The sequence below is a fragment of the Pelophylax lessonae genome (genome assembly GCF_965119305.1).
Source record: "Pelophylax lessonae genome assembly, chromosome: 13".
Lineage (NCBI taxonomy): Eukaryota > Metazoa > Chordata > Amphibia > Anura > Ranidae > Pelophylax > Pelophylax lessonae.
Window position 1 is genome coordinate 148,427,575 of NC_138780.1, and position 27,358 is coordinate 148,454,932.

Consider the following 27,358-nt stretch of genomic DNA (forward strand, 5'->3'; position numbering starts at 1 on the left):
GATGAGCAAAGCTGGTAGAGACATCCCCAAAAAGACTTGCAGCTGCAATTGCAGCAAAATGTGATTCTACAAAGTATTGACTCAGGGGGGCTGAATACAAATGCACACCAAACTTTTCACATATTTGTTAAAAATTTTGAAAACCATTTATCCTTTTCCTTTCTCTTCACATTTATGTGCCATTTTGTGTTGGTCTATCACATAAAATCCAAATAAAATATATTTACTTTTTTGGTTGTAACATGACAAAATGTGGAAAATTCAAGGGCTATGAATACTTTTTCAAGGCACTGTAGTTCACACATATACAGTGGGTACGGAAAGTATTCAGACCCCCTTAAATTTTCCACTCTTTGTTATATTGCAGCCATTTGCTAAAATCATTTAAGTTCATTCTTCTTCCTCATGAATGTACACATAGCACCCCATACTGACAGAAAAACACAGAATTGTTGACATTGTTGCAGATTGATTAAAAAAGAAAAACTGAAATATCACATGGTCCTAAGTATTCAGACCCTTTGCTGTGACACTCATATATTTAAAGCGGAGTTCCAGGCACAAAAACGATATTTTTTTTTTTGTGCCCATCCGCTAGTTCAGCCTAACCTGAAAAGGAATTGGATAGTTAGATTTTTTTTTTTTAAAAACTCACCTTGTAATTGACGATCGTAAATACTCACCTCAGGGTACTTCCTCCCTCGGAGCCGCGGCTCACCCCGTCACTTCCTGCGCTGCGATGATTCCTGGGAGCTAAACGTCATCGCTCCCAGGTATCAAATGCGACCGCACCGGCCCCGCTCGTCACTTCCGGGAGACGCCGCATTCCCCTGCTAAACAGCTTCTGGGCATACCCAGAAGCTGTTTAGGAATGCGGCGCCGCGCCGGAAGTGACGAAAGGGGCCGGTGCGGCGCATTCTGGGAGAAGAAGACGCGGAAGAAGACGCAGAAGAGGACCGCGCCGGCTTCAGCTGCCCACAAGAGAGATGGAAACGCTGTGGAAGAAATTTTATAAGTAAGTATTTCTTCTAAAAGGTAAGTGCGAACCGGGACAGATCAGAGGCTAGCCATTGTGGAATGTGCTAGCCCTGACTGTCCCGGGGGTATGTTCATTAAAAAATGACATCTGTGCCCGGAACTCCGCTTTAACTCAGGTGCTTTCCATTTCTTCTGATCATCCTTGAGATGGTTCTACACCTTCATTTGAGTCCAGCTGTGTTTGATTATACTGATTGGACTTGATTAGGAAAGCCACACACCTGTCTATATAAGACCTTCCAGATCACAATGCATGTCAGAGCAAATGAGAATCATGAGGTCAAAGGAACTGCCACTAATGCACATGTTAAAAAAAAAATATTAGCTGCTTAAAGCTGAGCTCAATGCAACAGCTAGATTTGGAGCTAAATACAATGTACTGTACATTGTATTTAGCTCCAAATCTAGCTGTTGCATTGAGCTCAGCTTTAAGCAGCTAATATTTTTTTTAACATGTGCATTAGTGTTATTTTAGTACAATATTCAACCTCATTTTATGTTGCCTTGAAAAATATTTCTGTTATTTAGCTTTGGGCCAATAACGCACATTGGTCCGTGATTCTTTCTACACTAATAACAACAAGATTTATATCAGTGGACAAATGTAAATTCAGAAATATGAGTAGGGAAAAAAATACACAAGAGTGCCTGACAGATCAAAGTGAGGTTATATCGCAAACACTGAAACCGACAAAGGGAAAAGAACGTGGAACTGCTAGCCTAGCAGAGATAACTACAGACATAATATATACTTGGGAATTACACTGTCATTGAATCTTTATTTACAAGATGAACTATCTGAATAGGCTGATGCTGCAACCACAGGGGAAAAAAACACAAGGCTAAAATGCAGCATGCTTTTAATGTCAAAAGCTAAAGTAAATCGCTCCTTTTTTTTTGTTTTTGTTCTGGCTAGAGTAGGAAAGGGTTTAAATGTCTCTCGGGGTTTAAGTCAACGTTAATTTCGACTTTGAAATTTCAAAGCCACATTAGTGCGACTTCAGCTGCGACTTGGAAGACATCTGTGCGGCTTCATGCACAGATGTCTATGCCAGTCGCACCTAAAATCTCTAAAAGCAGAGAAGGAACTACTTTTTCAAATTGGTGTGGCACTGCAAAGTTGGTGTCGCAACGATTTGAAAAGGGCAATTGCCGGCAATAGGCTGCCACAAAATGGCATGACAAGTGGCTCCAATGTGAACGGGGGCTAAATGCCCTCTGGCATCTTTTCAGGGAAGATTTCACCTGTATTCCTGTTCAGTCTGACACCTGTCACCTGGCCAGGAAGTAAGGGAAAACAGTGACAGAACCTTAGAAAGGTAGACAGAGCCATACATTCATCGAAATTTGGATGGTTCAGCGGGTTTTGGCTTAATTTCGATGAGTGTGTGGCCATCACAACTCAACAAAAAGCGGTCAACTCGCTCTATGTCATTTAACAAAAGAGAACAGGGATGAGGTTTGAGTTTGTCACTAGCATAGGTTCATGGCAAACCCTGCATGTTCGGGGTACACAGATGCAGTAAAAAAATGCAGGAAATTGCCATAATAACTGCTAGGTCTTTGAACTTAGGTTAGCTGGCTTAGAAGGGCCAATAAGAAAGCTTTGGAACATGGCAGGATCTTGGGGGGTGCTGGGGTGGGCTGCACCCCCCCTCCCCAATATTTTAATTGCACTCTCCCACAGCTAAGGAATATCCTGTGTTCCACTCTGAAACACAGGTTCCACCCACCGCCGCTGTCAGCGCTACACTACGGCACTGGTTACATCCATTTGTAAATGCAAAAATAACGGATGCCGGTCAGTCCTGGCGACCAACCCACATGCTTGCTCTGCTAACCAGCATTTAGTGGAGGATGCAACTTCTTCTTCCAGACCTGCTGCCAGTGCTTCACCTCCAAGCTTCCTGCTGCACTGTGATGGAACAGAGCAGACTAGAGTGATGCAAAGAGAGTAAGGGAACTTTTGAGACACTGATTCCATATTGAGGGAGAAGGGGGCAGCTCCGGAGATCCTAATGTAAAGGATGGAGATTCTGGGGACCCTGATATTAGGAGGGGTGACTCTGGGGACCCTAATGAAGGGGGAGAGGTAGTTCTGGAGACCCTGAAGTAAATAAAGGGGCTCTGGGGACCCCAATGTAAAGAAGAGGGGCTCTAGGGACCCTGATGTAAGGAAGGGGGGCTCTGGGGACCCTGAGGTAAAGTGGGGGCTCTGGGAACCCTGACATAAGGAGGGGGCTCTGGAAATCCTGACCTAAGGAGGGGGCTCTGGGGGCCTTGATGTAAGAGGGGGGTCCCTGATGTAATGTGTGGGTGGATCTGGCTAACCTGATGTATGGAAGGGGACTCTGGTGACTTTGATGTAAGGGAAGGGGGTTCCGGGGACTCAGATTTAAGGAACAGGGGCTCTGGGGATTCTGATTTAAGGAACAGGGGCTCTGGGGAATGTGATTTAAGGAAGAGTGGCTCTGAAAAACCTGATGTAAGGAAGGGGGGCTGTGGAAAGACTGATGTAAGGAAGGGGGGCTCTGGAAAGCCTGATGTAAGGAGGGGGACTCTGAGAGCCTTGACTTAAGGAGTGGGGCTCTAAAAACCTTGACATAAGGAGGAGGGCTCTGGGAACCCTGACATTAGGAGGGGGGCTCTGGAAATCCTGACCTAAGGAGGGGGCTCTGGGGGCCTTGATGTAAGAGGGGGGCCCCTGATGTAATGTGTGGGTGGATCTGGCTAATCTGATGTATGGAAGGGGACTCTGGTGACTTTGATGTAAGGGAAGGTTGTTCTGGGGACTCAGATTTAAGGAACAGGGGCTCTGGGGATTCTGATTTAAGGAACAGGGGCTCTGGGAAATCTGATTTAATGAAGAGGGGCTCTGGAAAACCTGATGTAAGGAAGGAGGGCTGTGGAAAGACTGATGTAAGGAAGGGGGGCTCTGGAAAGCCTGATGTAAGGAGGGGGACTCTGAGAACCTTGACTTAAGGAGTGGGGCTCTAAAAACCTTGTCATAAGGAGGAGGGCTCTGGGAACCCTGACGTAAGGAGGGGGGCTCTGGGAACCCTGACCCTAAGGAGAGGGGCTCTGGGGGCCTTTATGTAAGAGGGGGGCCCCTGATGTAAGGTGTGGGTGGCTCTGGTGACCCTGATGTAAGGAAGGTGACTCTGGGGACTTTGATGTAAAGGAGGTGACTCTGGGAAACCTGATGTAAGGAAAGGGGGGTTCTGGGGACTCTGATTTGAGGAAGAGGGGCTCTGGGGACTCTGATTTAAGGAAGAGAGGCTCTGGGGACTCTGAAGTAAGGAGGGGCCCTGGGAACCCTGATGTAAGGAGAGGGCTCTAAGAACCCTGATGTAAGGAGGGGTACTCTGGGAGCCCTGATGTACGGAGGGGGACTCTGGGAGCCCTGATGTACGGAGGGGGACTCTGGGAGCCCTGATGTATGGAGGGGGACTCTGGGAGCCCTGATGTACGGAGGGGGCCTTTGGAAACCCTAATGTAAGGAGGGGGAAGCGAGGAAGCTCCAGGGACCCTGATGTCAGAGAGTGACTGGTTATAAAGAAGTTCTTCTATAAGGTAGGCTCAGACAATGTGTTCACTTCTTGTGTGAAAAAAGCATAGGTGATGGAAACATTTACATTTTTAAAAGCGATCCTTCATTCTGAGGCTTATGTGTATCTGTGAGAGTGCCACTTGTGACATAATAAGTAGGAGCATTTTTTGATTACAAGGACTGTCGTATACAGCATGTGTGCAGTGGACACAGTGGCTAGGCACAGATTTTGTTTAATCATCCCCCTTAAGTCCCTCCCATTGTTAGGCAAAATTTGTCCACTGCGTCACTTACTATTGACCTCTTGTATAACTCTGCCTCACCTACTACTGACCTCTGAATTCTGCCTCACTTGCTACTGGCCCCTGTTCTCCTTTCTGCTGACCTCTGTCCTTCGCCCTGCTGACCCCGTACACTGCCCTTCTGCCCAACAAACGAATGGCCTCTGTACACTGCAATACAAACTGCTGACACTATCCTTTGTCCCCCTGTGCATTGCCCTGTTGACTCCCCCCCCTCCTCTGCCCCCTGTGAAATTTTTTACTGCACCCCCACATTAGGCAGGCTAAATCCGACCCTGCTTTTGAATTTGGCAGCCTCTTCACTTTAAAAGGGTGAGGTCACATCAGTCATATTGATAATGTGCTTAAAAGGTCATTAGGAAAGCATAGGGAGTGCTGATGATAAAATGTATAGGGAGTGATTTGTGTAAGGCTTGTAGGAACTCAGAGGACTCTCAAAGTAGCCTTTATCCATTGCTGAATGTCCTGTAGGTATCACAATGCTGTGTTTCTTGAAGAATTGGAGGGTGATTGAAGGGAAGGGTTTTTTCCTTCTTTATCCTTTGCTGTATCGTAATGCTGCTGATGTCCTGAAATCTCTTTACAGCCTGTCCCTGTTCACTACAGTGATAACAGGCTGCATGTGTTTTTCACAGGACATATATATATTTTTTTGTTACAACTGCAATTATGTTTTCACAGGCCTTTGATTGTATACCTGAGTGAATACTTACACAATTTCTTAATTGAAGCCATTGAAGTCTAGATACCTCAACCAGCATCAGGATGCACTGGTTAACCTGACAATACCTTTTTTCCTACCTAAAACATTTAATTTTTTTTAAGGCCATATAAGACTTTCCAATCAGTCCGCTGCTAAAAAATATCATGGTAAGAGTTAATATTATATAGGCTGATCAATAGTCAGAAATGTGAAAAAAATCTTTCTTTTTTTTCTGCTTTATGTTTACTTGTATTAATGTATGTTTCTTTAAAAAAATGCATGCACTCCTTAAACAAAAAAGAGTTTCTTTCGCCGTGCAGAGTAAGCGCACAGAGAAAGAAACACAGATTTAATGGATGAAGTTGGATATTTGCATGAATGAGTAGCCCAGATACTTGGGACTTCCAGGGCCCCAAGAGCCCCACTAATAGTATGCACAAACTCCTTTTGGTGGCTGTTATCAATTACTAGGGGCAATTAATAACTAACACAAAAAGACCGCCAAGCACTCCCAGAGCTCAGTGGTCCTGTCCAGAGGGATGCAGCCCTCCTTGGATGGGGATATCTCATGCAGAAGTACAAAAACAAAGAAGGAGAAGGCGCAAACCCCTAGTGCATTATCCGAGTAAAAAAATAATTTATGAATATAAAAAGCAACCAATAAAATTCATACTCACAAAGGTGCAAGAGTATACAGCATGTACATAGATTTACATTATGTTATCCTTCTAAGTGTTTCTGTAACCTCACATAAGCACACTAATGCGTTTTGGGAGCGCACCCCCTTTTTCAGAGCAGTGCTAACCAGCAGAACCGAATTGCTTGTGTTTAAAAGCAGCGATGCACACCTGCTGGTTGGGGGCGGATTTTGGTGTGCTTATGGGAGGGTACAAAAACACTTAGATTTTCTACCTCATGTCATCCTTCCGTGTACATGCTGTATACTTTTTCACCTTTCTGAACATGCATTTTATTGGTTGCTTTTCATATTAATACATTCCTTTTTTACTTGGCTAATGCACTAGGGGTTTGCGCCTTCCCCTTTTTTGTTTTTTTCAGTTAATAAATTAGACAGATTCAATTTAAAATGTAACTTGAGCCAAAAGTGGACCGATTGCCAGTCCTTCTAGGCTGGTCTAGGTTTTTGGGGTCTTAATAAGTACATATTCTTGCATGCCTATCCCCTGTTTGTATAGAGTTTACAACAGGATAATAGAAATTACTGCATACTCCAGGAGCTTTTCATCCAGTCTAGCAGAACATTTTTGGGCACCACATTCAGAGTTTTGGGGGCAATATATTTCTTGCATCTAAAAGTTGTTAGAAGGTTCTCAAAACTAGTAAGCTTGATATTGCTTAGATGGGCTCAGGAGCAATTACTATCCCAACCACCTTGTAGTAGCACTTGTTTGTGCTGAGCGGGGAAGCTGAAATTCCTCTTTTAGAGAAGATGCCAAACTAATGTGGTTTTTCACTTTCCATTTTAGTGACAGAGGTCACCAGGACAAATAGAGAAGGTAAGACTCCATTCACACTAGCGCGACTTGTCAGGCGACTTGGTCGCCTGACAAGTTGCGGTCGGTCGCCCGCCATTGAATAGTACAGGACCCGTTCTAATAGGAGCGACACAAGTCTACTTTGGGGCGACCTGGAGGCGACTTGCATTGACTTCAATTATATGAAGTCCGTGCAAGTCGCGCCAGGGTGCACCGCGACTTCACAGGTCGCCCCAGCAAGTCGTGTCGCCCCTGTCTGAACGGGGTCTTAATCTCCCAAGTGGGGCCACATATCAGCAATAGTCTGATAGAAGTTCTATTCCTTATCTGTTCTACCCAAAACAAAAAACATGGTAGCCATGCATGCACTTTAAATCTTTCATCATATTTAGAACAAAAAAAAAATTGCAAACAATCCTGTATGGACTGTAACAGTTTCATGTTTAAATGGCAAAAGGGGTAGAACTACACTTAGGGGAAAGGAGGACCATGGCTTGAATGGTTAAGGTTTACACGGATGAAAGGTGATGACTATTTTTTCATAAGACTTTATACAATTTAAACAAAAATATAAATTGAAGTGCCACACCACTACTAAAAGGTCCAAGCAACTTTATTCCAATAAAGGGACAATTCAAAGAGTATCCAATGCATTTCAGGGATTCAAAAATGCCCCCTTCATTAGGACTTAAGATTGTAAAACAATGTGAAAGAAGTTGAAGCGAACTAATTGTATTTCTTCCAAATGGTGATTTCTGCCAAAGCAGCTGCTGAAAAGGCCTGTGCTTGAAATCGCACAGGAAGAAATACCATTAGAGGTTGGGTTCACTTCTAGGAAGAAATATGATTAAGGCCCAGATCCCTTCTAGTCCATTCACATCATTTTTAAACCCTGATGAAGTGGAGATTTTTGCACCTTCCTCAACTAGTAAACTCTTGAAAGCAATCTAAATCAAATTTGAAAACTGCAAAACAAAGGGGAAACATTTATAAGACTTGTGCAAGCTGAAAAACAGGCAGTTTTGTATTTTATTACAGTTGTGCAAATTTGCAAATTACTTACCTCCAAACATAGTCTAAAATATGCAGATATTCATTACAAATAAAAATGAACTCTAAAAACATTACATGTCTTTCAGACCAGCTTAATTTTGCAGAACATATTCCCCACCAACCAACTTTCTGCTGGCCCAAGTTTTATAAATTCCCCAACATTTCTTAGCAGGAGGATGATCAGCATACTTCACATTCGGGAACAATTCTATCTAGCAAAATGTGGGATAGCAACTACAGAGAGCTTGAAAACACTACAGCAGCTTCTAAGACTTACTTTGTGTGTTTTTTAGGTGCGTTGGTCCAAGGTTAGCTGTGCAAAAGAGAAGGCTGGTTTTGTTTTTTTTTTCTTTTTTCATTTTATGTATAAGAAATGGTCATTAAAGTCAACATAAAATGAGAGACGAACCCTAGTGTCACAAATGTTGATCCCAATGGTGAAAAGAAAACATACATGAACAAGCAACAGTCACACTACATAGACATGTCATGTTTTTATTTGAACATTACCAGGTGAAAAAACAACAATATAACACCCCACTAATTTGTTAACAAAGCTTTTTCATTATAACATATCATTTAAAGAAACATTACTCTTTAAGCACCTGGTGCCTAATCTGCAGCCCTTTGTCCCTAGCAGCCAACAGTCAGTGTTTTCCTTGCCTAGGTAATTACTTGGTGACAGTGAAGGAAAATATCAATTTTTCTAAAGTTTGCTCACAAAATGATTGTGTATTTCATACTTTCTTGCTTTGTCTGTGCTGTCCATTCTTTTTATGTATTGTGTTTCTCTGATCTTGCTAAGAGGATTATTAAGTGTAGTGGCAGCCTTTTTTTTGGTGGCTGTAGTGGGCAAAAGCAAGGGACAGGAGAAAACAGCGTAGAACTCTGGTGTAGTAAAAGGATCGAAGGGCTTTATTAAAGTGGAATTCCAGTCTGTAAAAAAAAAGTCAGCAGCTACAAATACTGTAGCTGCTGACTTTTAATATAAGAACATTTACCTGTCCAGGTATCCCGCAATGTCGGCACCTGAAGCCGATCCGTCTATCGGCTCCGGGTGCAGGCACCAGTATCTTCACTAAGGGAAACAGCCCGTTTCCCATTGTGCTGTCTTCTGGGACCTGTGTGTCTCCCAGAAGACAGCTGGGGGGGGGGGGGGGGGGGGTGCCAGGAACTGGAAATTTCGTAGATCGCCACTCAACGATTGCTGTGCTTTTACCAGGATGTGGGAGCGGGTACCTGATTTTGACAGGTATCCGCAACAGTGCCCTCCCACCATCCCCCTGCCACCGATCCAATCCCTCCCACCATCCCTCTGCCACTGATTACATCCCTCCACCATGATCCAATCCCCCCACCCTCCCTCTGCCACTGATCCCATCCCTCCACCACCATCCTATCCCCCCTCCAACCCTCTGCCCCTGATCCCTTCCCTCCCACTATCCCTCTGCCACTGATCCCATCCCTCTGCCACTGATCCCCTCCCTCCACCACGATCCCATCCCCCCCCCCCACCATCCCTCTGCCCTTGATCCCATACCTCGACCACCATCCCACCCCCTCCACCATCCCTCTGCCACTGATTCCATCCCTCCCACCATCCCTCTACCACTGATCCCATCCCTCCAGCACCATCTCATCCCCCCCACCATCCCTTCATCCTATCCCCCCCACCATCCCTCTGCCACTGATCCCATCCCTCCACCACCACCGTACCACCCCCCCCCCCACAATCCTTCTACCCCTGACCCCATCTCTCCATCACCATCCCATCCCTTTGCCACTGTTCCCGTCCCCCACCACCATCCCTCTGCCACTGATCCCATCCCTCCATCACCATCCCGCTGCCACTGATCCCATCTCTCCCTCCACCATCCCTCTGCCTCTGATCTCATCTCCCCCACCACCATCCCTCTGCCACTGATCCCCCCTACCACCATTGATCCCACCACCACCACTGATTCCATTCCCCTGCCATTTATCCCATCCCTTTCTCCCACCGCCACCACCACCGATCCTATCCCCTCCGCAACCACTACTGCCACTGATACCAAGGGGGCACTCAGGAGGATGTAAGGGGGCACTCTGCAGGTACTGTTATAGCACTTCCAGAGTGCCCCCTTATATCTTCCAGAGTGCTCCCTTACATACCTCAAAATGCCCGCTAGTCATAGTAAAGTCAGTGGTAGAACTACCAGGGTGGGCCCACTGCAAAACATGAGAAAGGGCCCTGGAATGGGGTCAGGGGCCCTTCATGGTTTCTTGCACCGGGGCCCTTAAGGTTGTAGTTACCCCTCTGCCTGACAGAAACATGGAAGCTGCCAATGTCGACTTTCATAAAGTTTTCTAGCCTTATGGGATTGATAACTGCCTGGCTGTTCATTCTTATCATCTGAGTCACTGACATACTTGTTGCTAGTCATTTACTCAATGTAATGAAACCAAAGGTTTTGCATTACAGCCAGGGAACTAGCATTTTGAGGAGGAAGTCAGAAATATGGCAGCCTCCAATATTTCTCTTAAGAAAAATGTATTAAAGGATGCATCCCTGTCACCGTGTGTTTACACAAAAATTACCATGGGCCAGGAAAATGTGACTTTCCATTGCTCAGCACCACAATCAATTAGCACAAGGCGCTCAAACACAGAACCCATCAAGCAGATATAATGAGCAGTAAAAGAACAAACACCAGTCGCCTCTCCAGCACTTTGCTCCGTGGATCCATGCCATGTGCCTCATCAGATCATCCATAGGCTGATCTATAAGACAGAGGCACCCTGCACACTCAGCACAACAATGGCCATTTATTGTGCAGAAAGTCAGCAAAGCACTTTTTTTTTCTCCAGCTCTCCAAGCTGAACTAATACATTCCTTCCCGAGAATGGCATTTACATAGTAGCGCCAAACCATGCTATATAGGTCATTACACATAAAGCTGCTTACTGTGAAATCTGCAGTAAGCAACACTTATCCTTCTGAAAATGGTTAATTGAATACATTCAAACAGCTACATTCATCCTGACTAATTCAATATGTTCATCCACTAAAAATAACTATTAAAATATAAAACAGCGCAATCCAAGCACTTTGCAGACAGCACAAACAGTTTATCTTACTTTAAGACTGATTTAAATTCAATTCTTCACAGGTAGGTTGCACAGATATATGGCTATAGGTAGTGGAAAGACCTGCCAGTGATTGAGTCCAGTTGTTTTTAGTGAAGGATACTGTTAATGCTACAGCATACTAAGACATTTTAAACATTTTTAGTGCACTTCCAACCTTGTGGCAACAGTTTGGGGAAGGCTCTTCCAGCTGTGCTGACACCTGTGCACAAACTCAGTGCCAGAGGGAAACATTATTCAACGAGTTTGGTGTGGATATGTGGCATCCACAGAGCCCTGACCTCAATCCTGCTGAACACCTTGGGATGAACTGAAATTCTAATTGTGAGCCAGGTTTTCTCATCAGTATCTGCCCTCCAAGTTGCACCTTTTGCTGAATGAATGCAAATTTCCAGGGACACACTTTAAAACTGCGGTTTCCAAACTGTGGCCTGGGGTCTTGCTTTCATCCAGCCCTTAGGGCATTATTCCCCTCACTGTGAGCAACAATGAAGCATAGTTCCTGCCACTGACACTGATAATGGGGCACTAGTTCTCTTACTGACCCCAACTATGGCACACTATTCCTACTATTGATACCAAGATGGGCCACTATTTTTCCCTTTGATACCAACAATAGGGCACTATTCCTCCCACTGACACCAACAATGGGGCACTATTTGTCCTACTGACACCAACAATGGGGCACTATTCGTCCTACTGACACCAATGATGGGGCACTATTCCTCCCACTGACATACAGTGGGTACGGAAAGTATTCAGACCCCCTTAAATTTTTCACTCTTTGTTATATTGCAGCCATTTGCTAAAATCATTTAAGTTCATTCTTCTTCCTCATGAATGTACACATAGCACCCCATACTGACAGAAAAACACAGAATTGTTGACATTGTTGCAGATTTATTAAAAAAGAAAAACTGAAATATCACATGGTCCTAAGTATTCAGACCCTTTGCTCAGTATTTAGTAGAAGCCCCCTTTTGATCTAATACAGCCAGGAGTCTTTTTGGGAAAGATGCAACAAGTCTTTCACACCTGGATTTTGGGATCCTCTGCCATTCCTCCTTGCAGATCCTCTCCAGTTCTGTCAGGTTGGATGGTAAACGTTGGTGGACAGCCATTTTTAGGTCTCTCCAGAGATGCTCAATTGGGTTTAAGTCAGGGCTCTGGCTGGGCCAATCAAGAACAGTCACGGAGTTGTTGTGAAGCCACTCCTTCGTTATTTTAGCTGTGTGCTTAGGGTCATTGTCTTGTTGGAAGGTAAACCTTCGGCCCAGTCTGAGGTCCAGAGCACTCTGGAGAAGGTTTTTGTCCAGGATATCCCTGTACTTGGCCGCATTCATCTTTCCCTCGATTGCAACCAGTCGTCCTGTCCCTGCAGCTGAAAAACACCCCCACAGCATGATGCTGCCACCACCGTGCTTCACTGTTGGGACTGTATTGGACAGGTGATGAGCAGTGCCTGGTTTTCTCCACACATACCGCTTAGAATTAAGGCCAAAAAGTTCTATTTTGGTCTCATCAGACCAGAGAATCTTATTTCTCACCATCTTGGAGTCCTTCAGGTGTTTTTTAGCAAACTCCATGCGGGCTTTCATGTGTCTTACACTGAGGAGAGGCTTCCGTCGGGCCACTCTGCCATAAAGCCCCGACTGGTGGAGGGCTGCAGTGATGGTTGACTTTCTACAACTTTCTCCCATCTCCTGACTGCATCTCTGGAGCTCAGCCACAGTGATCTTTGGGTTCTTCTTTACCTCTCTCACCAAGGCTCTTCTCCCCCGATAGCTCAGTTTGGCAGGACGGCCAGCTCTAGGAAGGGTTCTGGTCGTCCCAAACGTCTTCCATTTTGAGGATTATGGAGGCCACTGTGCTCTTAGGAACCTTAAGTGCAACAGAAATCTTTTTGTAACCTTGGCCAGATCTGTGCCTTGCCACAATTCTGTCTCTGAGCTCTTCAGGCAGTTCCTTTGACCTCATGATTCTCATTTGCTCTGACATGCATTGTGATCTGGAAGGTCTTATATAGACAGGTGTGTGGATTTCCTAATCAAGTCCAATCAGTATAATCAAACACAGCTGGACTCAAATGAAGGTGTAGAACCATCTCAAGGATGATCAGAAGAAATGGAAAGCACCTGAGTTAAATATATGAGTGTCACAGCAAAGGGTCTGAATACTTAGGACCATGTGATATTTCAGTTTTTCTTTTTTAATAAATCTGCAACAATGTCAACAATTCTGTGTTTTTCTGTCAGTATGGGGTGCTATGTGTACATTCATGAGGAAGAAGAATGAACTTAAATGATTTTGGCAAATGGCTGCAATATAACAAAGAGTGAAAAATTTAAGGGGGTCTGAATACTTTCAGTACCCACTGTAAACAGTGAGGCATAGTTCCTTCCACTGATACCAATGATAGGGCACCATTCCCCCCAGTGACACCAATGATGGGGCACTATTCTTTCCACTGACACCAATGATGGGGTACCATTCCTCCCAGTGACACCAATAATGGGGCACTATGTCTCCCTTTAATACCAGTGATGGGGCACTATTCCTCCCGCTGACAGTAACAACGGGACAATATTTCTCTCAGTGATACCAACAATGAGGCAGTATTACTCCCCCGAACACAAATCATGGTGCATTGTCTAATCCCACTGACGCCAGGATATTTACTTCTCCCACTGGCCACAGTTCAGCCCCCCAAAATTTTAACAAGTTCCCTACCAGCGCATTTTAAAATGATGCCGGCAGGAAAACTCTCTCCCTCCAGGAAGATGTCATATGATGTCTGCCCGTTCTCACGCGATGATCAGAGATGAGGAGTGTCCCTCGGGACACAGCCCATACCTGAAGTAGATAAGACATACTCTGAGACCCACTATTGCCACATCCCTAGGTAATGGCAGTAAAAAGAAGAGAGGAGGGAAGTGAGAAAATCCCACAAATGGGATTTCTCAACCTCTTGAGTAGGTTGGGACTTTATAGGCTATAGGTAGGTGCTGATCTTGATGGGAACAAGATGCAACAGTCGTTTTTGTTAAAAAAAGATTATATCATTTATTACATCTATACGTACAAAAGTGTTCAATAAAACATAATATGTACATGCATATAAGTCATAAGACAAAGTTGGTTAACCACTGGATCCCCAAATGCCTCTACTGACAAGGGCAACTAATATGAGGTATATACCAGATCATGATAAATCATGATATAAGATCATAACACATATGGGGTTCTCTTGTGGTATACGTGGAATCGCGACGCGTTTCGCTCGGTCGCTTCCTCAGGCGATTCCTGGAAAACTAGGAAATACAGTACATCAGCTATACAATTTTTATTTCAAAGCTATTAAATTTTCTCATTTAAAATATTTCTTTATTTAGTTATAACCATCATGTTTGTTTCTAAGCAAGTATTTTCAATGAGAAACAATGTTCAAATTACATATATCTCATTCAATTTGATGCATAGTCCACGTGGAAGGCCTTCACAAATGAATGCAAGCTGCTATAGCCCCAAGGTGGGGGGTAGCCAAATTTCATATAACTGGCTGTAGTTTTGAAATGGGATGTCCAACAATCTCAAATAGGTGTGATGGTGTCCACAAACTGTTGCCAATTAGTGTAAGATTGGTTTAACACCTATGCATTTCTGTTATACTTGCATGCATATGCGCACGTGGCAAGAGCCCTGGCGACCAGAAGATATTATTCCACTTTTATGTACAGAAAAGTACTTTCGTGGAAAAAAAAATCGAACAAATAAAAATCTAACAAAAAAATGACGGGCCATATTGTATTTTATTATTATTAAGCATTACCTTTTTATTTCAGTAGTCAGCACTCTAAATTTTTGCAAAATTCAATGCAATATGGCAACATGGAGGCATTCTCCATGCAGTTCTCTACCCCAGAAATGTTTTTTTCCTGCTTATGTTTGGCTCCCTGGATTTTCAGAGAAGTCTACCCTAAGATACAATTCAGATTTTAGGCATCCCCTACAGAAATAATTACATTTTTGGTGAGATACTCCCTAAGGCCCCTTTCACACATGCTGTCCGTTTGTCCGTTTTTCATCCATCCGTTGACGGATGAAAAACGGACATCAATGCATCTCTATGTAAAAACGGATGACAACTGATGATCATCAGTTAACATCCGTTTTCATCCACTTCCGTCAATGTCCGTTTTTTTGAACGGATGAATACCCTATTTTTCATCCGTCAAAAAAACGGATCGGACGAAAAACGGATGACAACGGATGAAAAACGGGTGTCAACTGATGACAACGGATGACAACGGATGAAAAACTGATGTCAACTGATGACAACGGATGAAAAACGGACGACAACGGATGAAAAACGGATGAAAAACGGATAACAACTGACGAAAAACGGATGAAAAACTGATGACAACTGACGAAAAATGGATGAAAAACTGATGAAAAACGGATGAAAAACTGATACATTTGACGTGACTGAACTGATGAACTGAACGGACCGTATGTGTGAAAGGGGCCTTAGGGTTAATTACAACTAGAGGGATGCAGATCCTACAACTTTGTGCATCGGACGATTATAATGAACCAGTCACTTCTATTCAGAATTAGTATCCAAACGACATGGTCAAACAAACATATTTCTTCAGAGCAGAAACAGGTTAGAAGTTACAACAAAATGGAAAAGGATATACTCAACTATACTTAATTTTCCTTTCCTGGTGCATTTTCATGGCAGCATACGGGATGCACCAGAAATAATGAGTTAAAATCCCTGTAAAGTACATTGATCACCCAGAGGCGATTCATTTTTCTCAACAAAAGCAGAGTTAGGCTGGGTAACCACTAATAAGTAAAATTTTGTTCGATATTTTTAATTCATTCTATTTTTTAGTAGTGGGGTCAAAACAACATTCATTTTGACCACGATGATGATAAAATTTGAAGTAGCAGGATGCAAAATGTTTCTTGAACCCCCAATGCGGACACAGACAACAATAAAAACTTGATGGAGAGTTATATTCTTTCCACTCTATTCAAAGCAAAAAAAAAAAAAAAGAAAAAAGGTTTCGCCTAGAGATATACTTTAATGAGTTAATGATTGTGTGAACAGAGACTTCAGCTATAAGCTGACAACTATTTAATGTTTCTGGATTACCTGAGACTTGCTTTTCTATTTGTCTACTAAACTGGACTCCATCATCTGGTACTGGTTTACAAGCAACTTTTTATAAGAGGTTATCAATTATTTATTAGCATTTTCTATTAGGTTTGTTTGCTGCAGTATGCATTTTTTATGCATTTCCGTTGTGAACAACAGGTGAAGACAATGCTTTACCAATAAACCGCTAATTACACAGCGTTCACAGCAGCCCATCTTTGTGCGGTTATTTATTATTGATGGTCTTTCAGACGTACTCCTTAGTCTGCACAAATTTTAACTGGCTCTTTCAGCCTGATAATGTAAAAATGTGGTTATTTAAAGCTGACAATCCGGTTACCCATAAAGTGTATCTAAGAACGAAAACATAATATATTGCAGCTTACAAGTCCTTGGATGCCCTGGCTGCAACCTATGGACATTACATTTTCCAACGTGTTGTCAGAACAGCTGAATTATTGCAGCTTAAAAGGAAACTCCATGTGGCATCTTTGCATGTCATTTTCATTCTGCATAGCATGCAGTGATCATAAAGTCACTTGAAAAAACTGCTAATAACATTCCGTTATTCTGTTTTTTATTTTGAGGTGCAGTGTTCATGTGGTACCATATTACCTAAATCAGAACTAAAAACAAACCCTATTTTTTAATTGTTAATAGCGGAAGGATGGGATATAACCCGTCAGGTTTTTTTTTTGTCATCTGTCCCATTGGGGAGATTTTTATTTACTTCCTGTCCCATTGCCAAAAGGGGAAGGGAGAGGACATTTCTCTAAAGTTAGGGAATCCCTGATTATCACCATGGTCAACAGAACTAGTGTCTCTTTGGAAAATGTTCCTTCTATTCCTGTCCTGGTGACAACCCAAAATTTGGGATTTTTTTAAATTTTCTCTCTTGATGATAACAGTAAACAAGACAAATAGAGAGAGAGAGAGAGAGAATCTCCCTAACAGGGGTACAGACATTAATAAAAATCAAATCCCTCTCCATTCTAACCAAATAAAGTAAAAAAAATTGCCTTAAATTAGGACTTAAAAAGTTAAGAACCTAGAGTACCTGCCACAAAAGGCAGAATATACTCATCTCTCTGCTGACCTTGTTTTTTGACTACACTTTTATTCCAGTGCTGCAGCTTTAGAAAGCCTCTTCATCCTTCGACATGTCCAAGAGTGTCAGATACCTGCGTCCCTGCTGTGCACTGGTTCCTTTTTCTAAACCCCACATCACCGCAGGACTTCAATGAAGAGGTTGGAGGAAGGAATGATGGTGCGTAGTGGGAAACACCAAAATCCAACAATGCAAGAGTAAAATGCTGAAACAGATTTCTGAGGCTGCAGCGCTGGAACAGGAGAGAGAGAGACAAAAGATGGCCTAGGCTATAAGAAGATTGCCTAGACCTCGAAACTGAGCTGCAGCATGGTGGCTAAGACCATACAGCAGTTTAACTGGACATGTTCCACAACAGGCCTCACCATGGTCAACTGAAGAAGTTGAGTGCCACCATCATGAACCAGCCCTTAAAGTATTGCAATGATAGAAATAGGGAGGCTGCTTTATTGGTCTCCTTCTGGAAAAATCTAAGGGGTTATTAAGACTGGAGAGTGCAAAATTTGGTGCGCCTGTGCAAGGTAGTAAATCAGCTTCTAACTTCAGATTGTTCAATTAAGATTTAACAAAAAAAACTGGCAGCTAATTGGTTGCTATGCAGAGCTACGCTAGATTTTGCACTCTCCAGTTTTAGTAAATCAACCCCTAATTGTCTGCCTATCATGCTAACCCAATAGGTTTAACCCTTGTATGTCCAGGGACAATCAAAACATTGTTAAAGCTTTGGCATTCGCCAGTTAACTCCACATTTCATTTGTAAGTTTGTATCAAAAATACCCTAGCAAGGTCCATAATGACATGGGTGACCAAGTTTGGGGTGGAAGAACTTGACTGGCCTACACATTCCTAAACCTTGTGGACAGTCTTCCCAGAACAGTTGAAGCTGTTATACCTGCAAAGGGTGGGCCAACTCAATATTGACCCCTATGGACTAAGACTGAGATGCCATTAAAGTCAATGTGCGTGTAAAGGCAGCCGTTCCAATACTTTTGTATATATGTATATATATAAATATATATATACATACATACACACACACACACAGTATCTCACAAAAGTGAGTACACCCCTCACACTTTTGTAAATATTTTATTAAATTTTTTCATGTGACAACACTGAAGACATGACACTTTGCTACAATGTAAAGTAGTGAGTGTATAGCTTGTATAACAGTGTAAACTTGCTCTCCCCTCAAAAGAACTCAACACACAGCCATTAATGTCTAAACCGCTGGCAACAAAAGTGAGTACACCCCTAAGTGAAAATGTCCAAACTGGGCCCAATTAGCCATTTTCCCTCCCCGTTGTCATGTGACTTGTTTGTGATACAAGGTCTCGGGTGTGAATGGGGAGCAGGTGTGTTAAATTTGGTGTTATCGCTCTCATTCTCTCATACTGGTCACTGGAAGTTCAACATGGCACCTCATGGCAAAGAACTCTCTAAGGATCTGAAAAGAAGAATTATTGCTCTACATAAAGATGGCCTAGGCTATAAGAAGATTGCCAAGACCCTGAAACTGAGCTGCAGCATGATGGCCAAGACCATACAGCGGTTTAACAGGACAGGTTCCACTCAGAACAGGCCTCACCATGGTCAACCAAAGAAGTTGAGTGCACGTGCTGAGCGTCATATCCAGAGGTTGTCTTTGGGAAATAGACATATGAGTGCTGCCAACATTGCTTCAGATGTTGAAGGGGTGGGGGGCCAACCTGTCAGTGCCCAGACCATATGCAGCACACTGCATCAAATCGGTCTGCATGGCTGTCGTCCCAAAAGGAAGCCTTTTCTAAAGATGATGCACAAGAAAAAAAAAAGCAAACAGTTTGCTGAAGACAAGCAGACTAAGGACATGGATTACTGGAACCATGTCCTGTGGTCTGATGAGACCAAGATAAACTTATTTGGTTCAGATGGTGTCAAGCGGGTGTGGCAGCAACCAGGTGAGGAGTACAAAGACAAGTGTGTCTTGCCTACAGTCAAGCATGGTGGTGGAAGTGTCATGGTTTAGGGCTGCATGAGTGCTGCTGACAATGGGGAGCTACAGTTCATTGAGGGAACCATGAATGCCAACATGTACTGTGACATACTAAAAGCAGAGCATGATCCCCTCCCTTTGGAGACTGGCTCGCAGGGCAGTATTTCAATATGATAACGACCCCAAACACACCTTCTAGAAAACCACTGCCTTGCTAAAGAAGCTGAGGGCAAGGGTGGTGGACTGGCCAAGCATGTCTCCAGACCTAAACCCTATTGAGCATCTGTGGGGCATCCTCACCAGAAGGTGGAGGAGTGTAAGGTTTCTAACATCCACCAGCTCCGTGATGTCGTCATGGAGGAGTGGAAGTGGACTCCAGTGGCAACCTGTGAAGCTCTGGTTAACTCTACGCCCAAGAGGGTTAAGGCAGTGCTAGTAAAAAATGGTGGCCATTCAAAATATTAACACTTTGGGCCCAATTTGGACATTTTCAGTTAGGGGGTGTACTCACCTTTGTTGCCAGTGGTTTAGACATTAATGGTCGTGTTAAGTTATTTTGAGGGGACAGCAAATTTACACTGTTATATAAGCTGTACACTCACTACTTTACATTGTAGCAAAGTGTAATTTCTTCAGTGTTGTCACATGAAAAGATATAATAAAATATTTACAAAAATGTGAGGAGTGTAAAAGTAAAATCATTAAACAAGAGTGTTTATTTAGAATTTTGAGATAGTAGGCATTTTCCTGTATTATGAGTCTGACTGTGCCTGAGCTCATCCCTCATTCCTAGTCAAGAGTTCCTCAAATATGTGGCTCATTAGGTCTTCAGGAGAGTTTACAATGGCTTTGGGTTTCTCCCATTTGTGAAAAATTGCCACAGTATTTTTCCTGTTTTAAATTTAAACAGTACAATAAATTGTACTGAAATCTCAGTTTATTCACAATCAACTGAATTATGGTAGATGATCAAATTCATTGGTGGTAGTTTGCTTACTTTCTAGTGATGACTTGTGATCATATGTCCACATTCCGGTGGATGAAAGTGGATACATTCGACACATTTCTTGTCCCTAGGTGACTACATTTACACTTCCACTGTATCTACAGAGTCATGGTTGCCACCCAGACTGGAATTAAAACATGTACATCTTTCTTTGTTCAGCATCATTACATGGGGTGAGTGGGAAGATTAGTAGTTTACAAAAGTAGATAACACTTCAGTTGAGCTCACAGGTATTGACATAGACCAGGGGTGCTCAGAGTAAGAGCAAGGGCCACCAAAGTGATCTGGTAACTGGTTGTGGACCACAATGAACTATGGGGTTTTACCGCCACCAAACCACAAATGTAAACAAACACTTACTTTACTGAGCCCACTGTAAGGCTGCTTGCACACTGATGCACTGTGGTTTACCTGCACTGCAGGTGCTCGCAGTGCACCTGTGGCTTTATTGCCGGTTAGCTGCACTTTGCCATAGACATCTTTCTGAAAGCGCACCAAACCTGCAGGATATAATAAAAGTCTATGGCACAGTGCAACTAACTCCCAGAAAAGTTACCGGTGCAATGCACTGCACCTGTGGATCAGTGTGAAAGTACCATAATTAACCCTTTTCCAAAAGTGCTATTATGCCTATGGCAAAACTGTGATGTTTAAAGGGGAGCTCCACCAAAAAGGGGAAGCTCTGCTTGTCTAAACCCCCCCCCCCCCCTCCACTGTCACATTTGGCACTTTTTGGGTGGGAGGGGGGAGCAGGTACCTGGTTTTAACAGGTACCTGCTCCCACTTTCAGCTCAGATCGCTGCAGGAATCGGAGCCAGAAGTTCGGGCCGTTTTTTCCCCATGCAGTCTTCTGGGATACGTCACAGGTCCCAGAAGACTACAGAAACATTCACAAGTCGTGGTGCGGCTCATGCCTCACAGTAGGAGACCAGCTTTGAAGCTATTCCGGCGCCTGCACCAGAAGCCGATTGAAGAGTCGGTCCGGGTGAGGGCATTGCGGGATCCCTGGACAGGTAAGTGTCCTTATATTAAATGTCAGCAGCTACAGTATTTGTAGCTACTAAATTAATCTTTTTTTGCGGGAAGCCTGGAGTTCCTTTTGAATAAAATAACCTTTTTTCTCTTCTAGCTTCTGTTGGCATCATTAGGCTGATAGGAAGGTCCCAGGAGAAGTGCACTTGGTATTACTCAGCCTGGGACAGCAGCCAGCGATACAGAGAAAAAATGGGCTTATCGGGTCAGCAGCGCGCAATGCTCTGGAATGGCGGGTCAGCAGCCCGTGATCTTGGCTTGCCAACCATCTATCCCAGAGCATGCTTGTACAGGCCACATCAGAGGGCACCCCTGACATAGGCACTGTATTTTTGTTAAGATCAATATGTACTTTTGTGTATGTGCTGAAAATGTTCTTAGCATGCAAAATGAAAACAAATGCAGCCCACTACATCTAAAGATTGGTAAGCTGCAATATAAAGTGTTTAATGTGCAAAACTGAAAAGACTATTTTTTCCACTGCTTATAATTGTTCTAATAAGAACAACCTTAAAAATGATGTTAGCCTAAAAAATAAATTGGTTAAAAAAAAAAAAAAAAAAAAAAGAAATGTCTATCTAACATCACAAAGACTAATGCTGCTTTTAAGAAAGAAAAAAAAAAAACTACAGATTTTTATTGACTATTAGTGAAACCGTGATTAATAGGATTGACTTATGAATATAGATGTTCTCCTCCCTGCACAGAATTGAGATATTTGACATTTTACTCTGCATTGCAGTTTATCGCTCTATGTTAACCTGCCATTTAGGCTAAGACAGGCTTAAAATGAACACTTGCCAATATTCATCTATGGGATTATTAGACACGAATTCAACTGCATGCAGCTAAAACAAAGAGTAAACCTTGTGAAGCAGAAATCACACTTTATTTAAATGCTGAAGTTCAGAGGAAAAAAAGCTAAACACATTGATAAAATGCATATACAGGAGCTGTTTTACCTGGAAGGGGATTTGTATTTTTGCCCATCCAGTTCTGAGGTTTTCATAGCGATGCTATATAGCACAGCTCTCTGTGCGAGGGCAGGGGACTTCAATTTTTCTCTGCTACACTTTAGCAACACTTAAAGCGGAGTTCCGGCCTCAAAATCGAAAAAATTGATTTTGGGCCATCTGCTTGCTGAGTGCAACCTAAAAAAGAAATGGATACTGCCTTTTTTTTTTTTTGGTCAGTTACCTTATTATAGAAGAAAATATACTCACCTTCCTTCCACCTCCTCCCTCTGCGGCCGCGGCCCGCGCCGTCACTTCCGGCTTGCGATGACTCCTGGGAGCTGAACGTCATCGCTCCCAGGAGTCAATGCGCCTGCACCGGCCCCGCTCGTCACTTCCGGTGCAGGCACAGCATTCCCTGCTAAACAGCTTCTGGGCATGCCCAGAAGCTGTGCAGGGATGCTGCGAATGCACCGGAAGTGACGAGCGGGGCCGTTGCAGTGCATTGTGGGACTCCGATGTCATGAAAGAGGACACGAAGAGGGACGCTGCGGCTTCAGCTGCCCACACCTGAGATGGCAGCGCTGGAGAAGAACTTTTCAAGGTAAATATTTCTTCTAAAAGGTAAGTGCGACCCGGGACAGTTCAGAGGCTATCCATTATGGAATGTACTAGCCCTGACTGTCCCAGGGGTATTTTTTGCTGCAGACTGATAAGCTCATCTCTTCTTCAATCAGCTTTTCCCTTGTTAGCTCATAGGTACTGCAGCAAAACGGATTGGCTACTTGTGCAGCTTCTCTCTCTCCCTGTCTGGGCTCTGCAGTACAGGATTTTGCCTAGGACCCATGCTAGGTTAAATCCAGGTACCGAAAGTTTCTTGAATTCAAAAACATGCATTCAATAATGTATGAATGGATATATATATAATATATATATATATATATATATATATACATATATACAGTATCTCACAAAAGTGAGTACATCCCTCACATTAGTGTAAATATTTTTTTTATATCTTTTCATGTGACAACACTGAAGAAATTAGTTTGCTACAATGTAAAGTAGTGAGTGTACAGCTTGTATAACAGTGTAAATTTGCTGTCCCCTCAAAATAACTCAACACACAGCCATTAGGGCCCTTTCACACGGGCGCTCCGTATGTCCGCAAATAATCCTATTTTTTTGCGGATGATTTGCGGACATAATGTAAGTCTATGGCATTGCGGATGTCAGCGGAATACCATCCGCTGACATCCGATTTTCTTCCTTTCAGTTCTGTTCCGTTTTTTGGAACGGAACAGAACCCTATTTTTGTTCCGTTCAAAAAATGGAAAGGAAGGAAAATCGGATGTCAGCGGTGTCATCCGCTGACATCCGCAATGCCCATAGACTTACATTATGTCCGCATATCATCCGCAAACGGATGGGATGATATGCGGGCATACGGAGCGGAAGACACAAATGTCATCCACTCCGTGGAAAAAAAAAAAAAAAGTCCCGCAGCGGACACAAACAGCGGAGTGGCCGTCTGAAAGAGCCCTTAATGTATAAACCGCTGGCAACAAAAGGGAGTACACCCCTAAGTGAAAATGTGCAAATTGGGCCCAATTAGCCATTTTCCCTCCCCATTGTAATGTGACTCATTAGTGTTAGCTATCCCAACCGGGAATGAAGAGCTTCCAAAGCTTTACCATGGAAAAGGATCCCCAGTCAGTTGTTTATGTATTTTGAAACCAGACTGCAGCTTTAAACCTTCAGTCTGGTCAATGAGGCTGCTCTGACAGATCCTCATTGACCAGACTGCAGGTTGAAAGCTTCCCTTTCAGGCTCTTTGGAGCTGTCAGGGTTCAAAAAAATGAAACAACTGACTGGGCATCCTTTCCATGGTAAAGCTTTGGAAGATCTTCATTCCGGGTTGGGATAGCTGACATTGTTCTAAGTCAGATTTAACAGATGTAATCTGGAGGTTTAATGAAGTCATAGCATATGTTGAATACTCAGCTGCTCAGGCCAATTGTGTGGCTATCTCCCTCCTGGGGGTGATCAGGTATGGTGGTGGTGGACTGCTCCCCATATGTTGTTAGCCCCGGCATTTCCTATGATTCTGAACCCCTGTGCATTACCTGTGCTTATTCTGAAGAAGCCACTTTGGCGAAATCAGTCAATTAAAGCGCGGTTATTTACTGTTTTTAATATATTGATGTGTTTTATTGAATGTTCTTTTTCCTTTTTGTGAGAAATACATTTTTTTGTATATTTTATATATTACATACAATTTCCTTATTTATGTGTGTGGTAGATTTTGGTATAGATTTTGCACCTTAAAAGCCCCTAGTTCCTCCCCTTTGTTTACTCTTTCAAAGCAAAATCTGTACAGCAAGCAACTTCAAGCTGAACTACTCTACCAAAATTATATTATTGACTCAAAGGATTAGAGAATACATTGTGTGAATATTCACTTCCATTATTCAGCCATGTGGAGATGAAATAGGTAAACAGGGATTTTGTATTATAGCAAACAGGTACCACTGCACCCTGTATTCAACTCCAGTGTAAGGTAAATGAAATACAGGCTTCAGCACAAATCCCTGCACATCGGTCATGCCCCTTGTATGATTTAGCCCAATGCGGGTGAAGGGGCATGACCAATGGGTGGGCATTTGAGATTAACCCTGTCTTTCATGTACCTCACACTGGGGTTGAATAGTGTCTGGCAGTACCTGTAGGCTATATTATATCTTGGAGCAAGATGAGTTCTATCTCTGCCAGCACCTGAATACAGAGTGTAAACCTGGGAGACTTATACTGCAGTCTTGGAGCAGCGCCAATCTGTTATTGTATTAGGAATTTTCGATTCACATGACTGGAATATTGAAGGGAATCATCACACTATTCATTGTGTGAACATTCTCAACTCCTTTGGCAAATCAGCCTCATTGTTCTATATTTTGCTAACTTCCAATGTAACCAAGACAGCCATTGCTTTTCTTGTTGTGCAAACCTGTTCTTTTGCACAGTAGGTATTACTCTACATTTACTTGCTTACTAAAGCAATAAAAAATTATACTGTTATAGAAAAGTATAACACTTGTGGTAACATTTAATCAGGATATGTTTCTGGCAGTTTTTTGTAATGGAACCTGGATGTTATTTTTGTCTTTCGCAGAAAGTCATTCTGTTTAGTGGTGGTTTTCTAATAAGGGAAGAACTGCAGGAATCGTGTATTTCTGCAATAACTACTTAACTTCAAGGGAACCGGATAACAAAAACTTTTATTCAAATCAAATAGTGCTGAAGAGCAGAGAAAACACAGTGCTTACATGTACATTGTTTCTAAATCATCACCTACGTGGTCTTGGATAGACATATGGGTTTTCGTTACAAATTTTTAGAGATTTGGATATATACGAATCTCCGAATGGACATAGCAACAAATGTCAGCGAATACGAAAAAAGTTATAACAAAATTAATGAATGCATTTGTTCATTTGATTCATTCAAATGACGTCACGTGATGAGATAGCAGTTCTGGCCATGGGGAAATTAAATATAACTTCCAAATTAGTTTAATAATTAATTCCAGTTTTGTTCCATTCATTAATTCAGATGCACATTACTCCAGTCAATCTTGTCTAATCAGCTCATGCCATTTCTCTTGGTGGGTTGGACTAGCATCCAAACATTTTGACTCCTTCCGTAATATATTTCAAATTTATAGTAGTTTTATTGAAAAACAATTGAATAGCAATCTTCAAAGAAAATCATTATTCTTTTTTTAATCCACCTGGACCAACGAATATATGAACTGAATGCCGAAGTTAAAAAAAATGAATTCCAAAAATAAATTGGTTTAATGAAACAAATTTCTTCAATAATGGATTCATCCAAAATTAAACAAAAATTTCAGCACATGCACATGTTTACGCCTAGATCTCCTGAATCTACCTGCTGACAGGGCTCAACTGCATTCAGATTGGACGATTTGGCAACTCAACTATCCCACTATCCACTCTGGCTCCTTTTATCAGCCATTGGAGTGCTCTTTTAGGTACCAAGAAGGCAATTGGCATGGCAGGATCCCTAGCTAGAGCATGAGCATGCAGCTGAATTCGTAGGCTCCTTAGCCATAGAGGAAAAGATGTGGACAAAGGTTGAATTCCAGTAAAAACATATTTATGTTTTATATTCAATATAATCCCCCAAAATACATTTACATTACTGATACTATGTGTTATCTTGTTGTGTTTTCACCAAGTATCCATTAACAACATTCTATAGAACATTAACACAATGATAATATACAGTTGGTATATAAACACAGCATGCCACACACACATCACTAATGACATGCAAGACAATTACCTCTTGTTGATTCATCCTCAATTGGTTGTTTGAACAAGGTTATATCTTTGAAAGTACAAAGAAATAACACAACCTTGTCATGCTCATTCCTTATTGGTGCAATTTGCATATAAAACCAAACCGGAGTTCCTGCAGAGATTAAAAAAATGGTAGTGATGTTGGATTACACAACTGGTAGCAGAGGACAAATAAATAACATGAAACAAGCAAGAGCCACATATGTGGCCATATACATTTATCATTTTAATGAATCTGACATTTAGATCAGGTGATACTGAAGTGCTTGCGTCAGCGCCGTAAGCTTCTATGGAGAAAACGTCAACACTTGGGAGGCAAGCAAAGCTTTCCAAGCTCCCTCTTGCTGGCACATTCAAAAAAGAGATCAGAAAAAATAGAACCAATTCTCAATTTGCTAGGAGTTGCTCTTGAAGGCCACTGGCTGTCACTTCAACACAATGGTGACCATTAAACCTCTTAACCCTGT

The 27,358-nt window shown here is 42.6% G+C and overlaps 1 protein-coding gene across 4 annotated transcripts in view; it reads right to left on the bottom strand.

The window, feature by feature from the left end:
• The window catches only part of KCNH5 (potassium voltage-gated channel subfamily H member 5), a 510,054-nt gene that overhangs the window by 349,075 nt on the left and 133,621 nt on the right, over positions 1-27,358 (bottom strand). For 2 of the 4 annotated variants that reach the window (XM_082242614.1, XM_082242612.1), the window contains 2 exons: positions 26,875-27,003; positions 8,420-8,455 (listed from right to left, as the gene is read on the bottom strand). In XM_082242614.1, the coding sequence (XP_082098740.1) occupies positions 8,420-8,455; positions 26,875-27,003 (165 nt within the window). The remainder of the gene's footprint in view (positions 1-8,419; positions 8,456-26,874; positions 27,004-27,358) is intronic. The other 2 variants (XM_082242615.1, XM_082242613.1) reach the window with 1 other exon arrangement.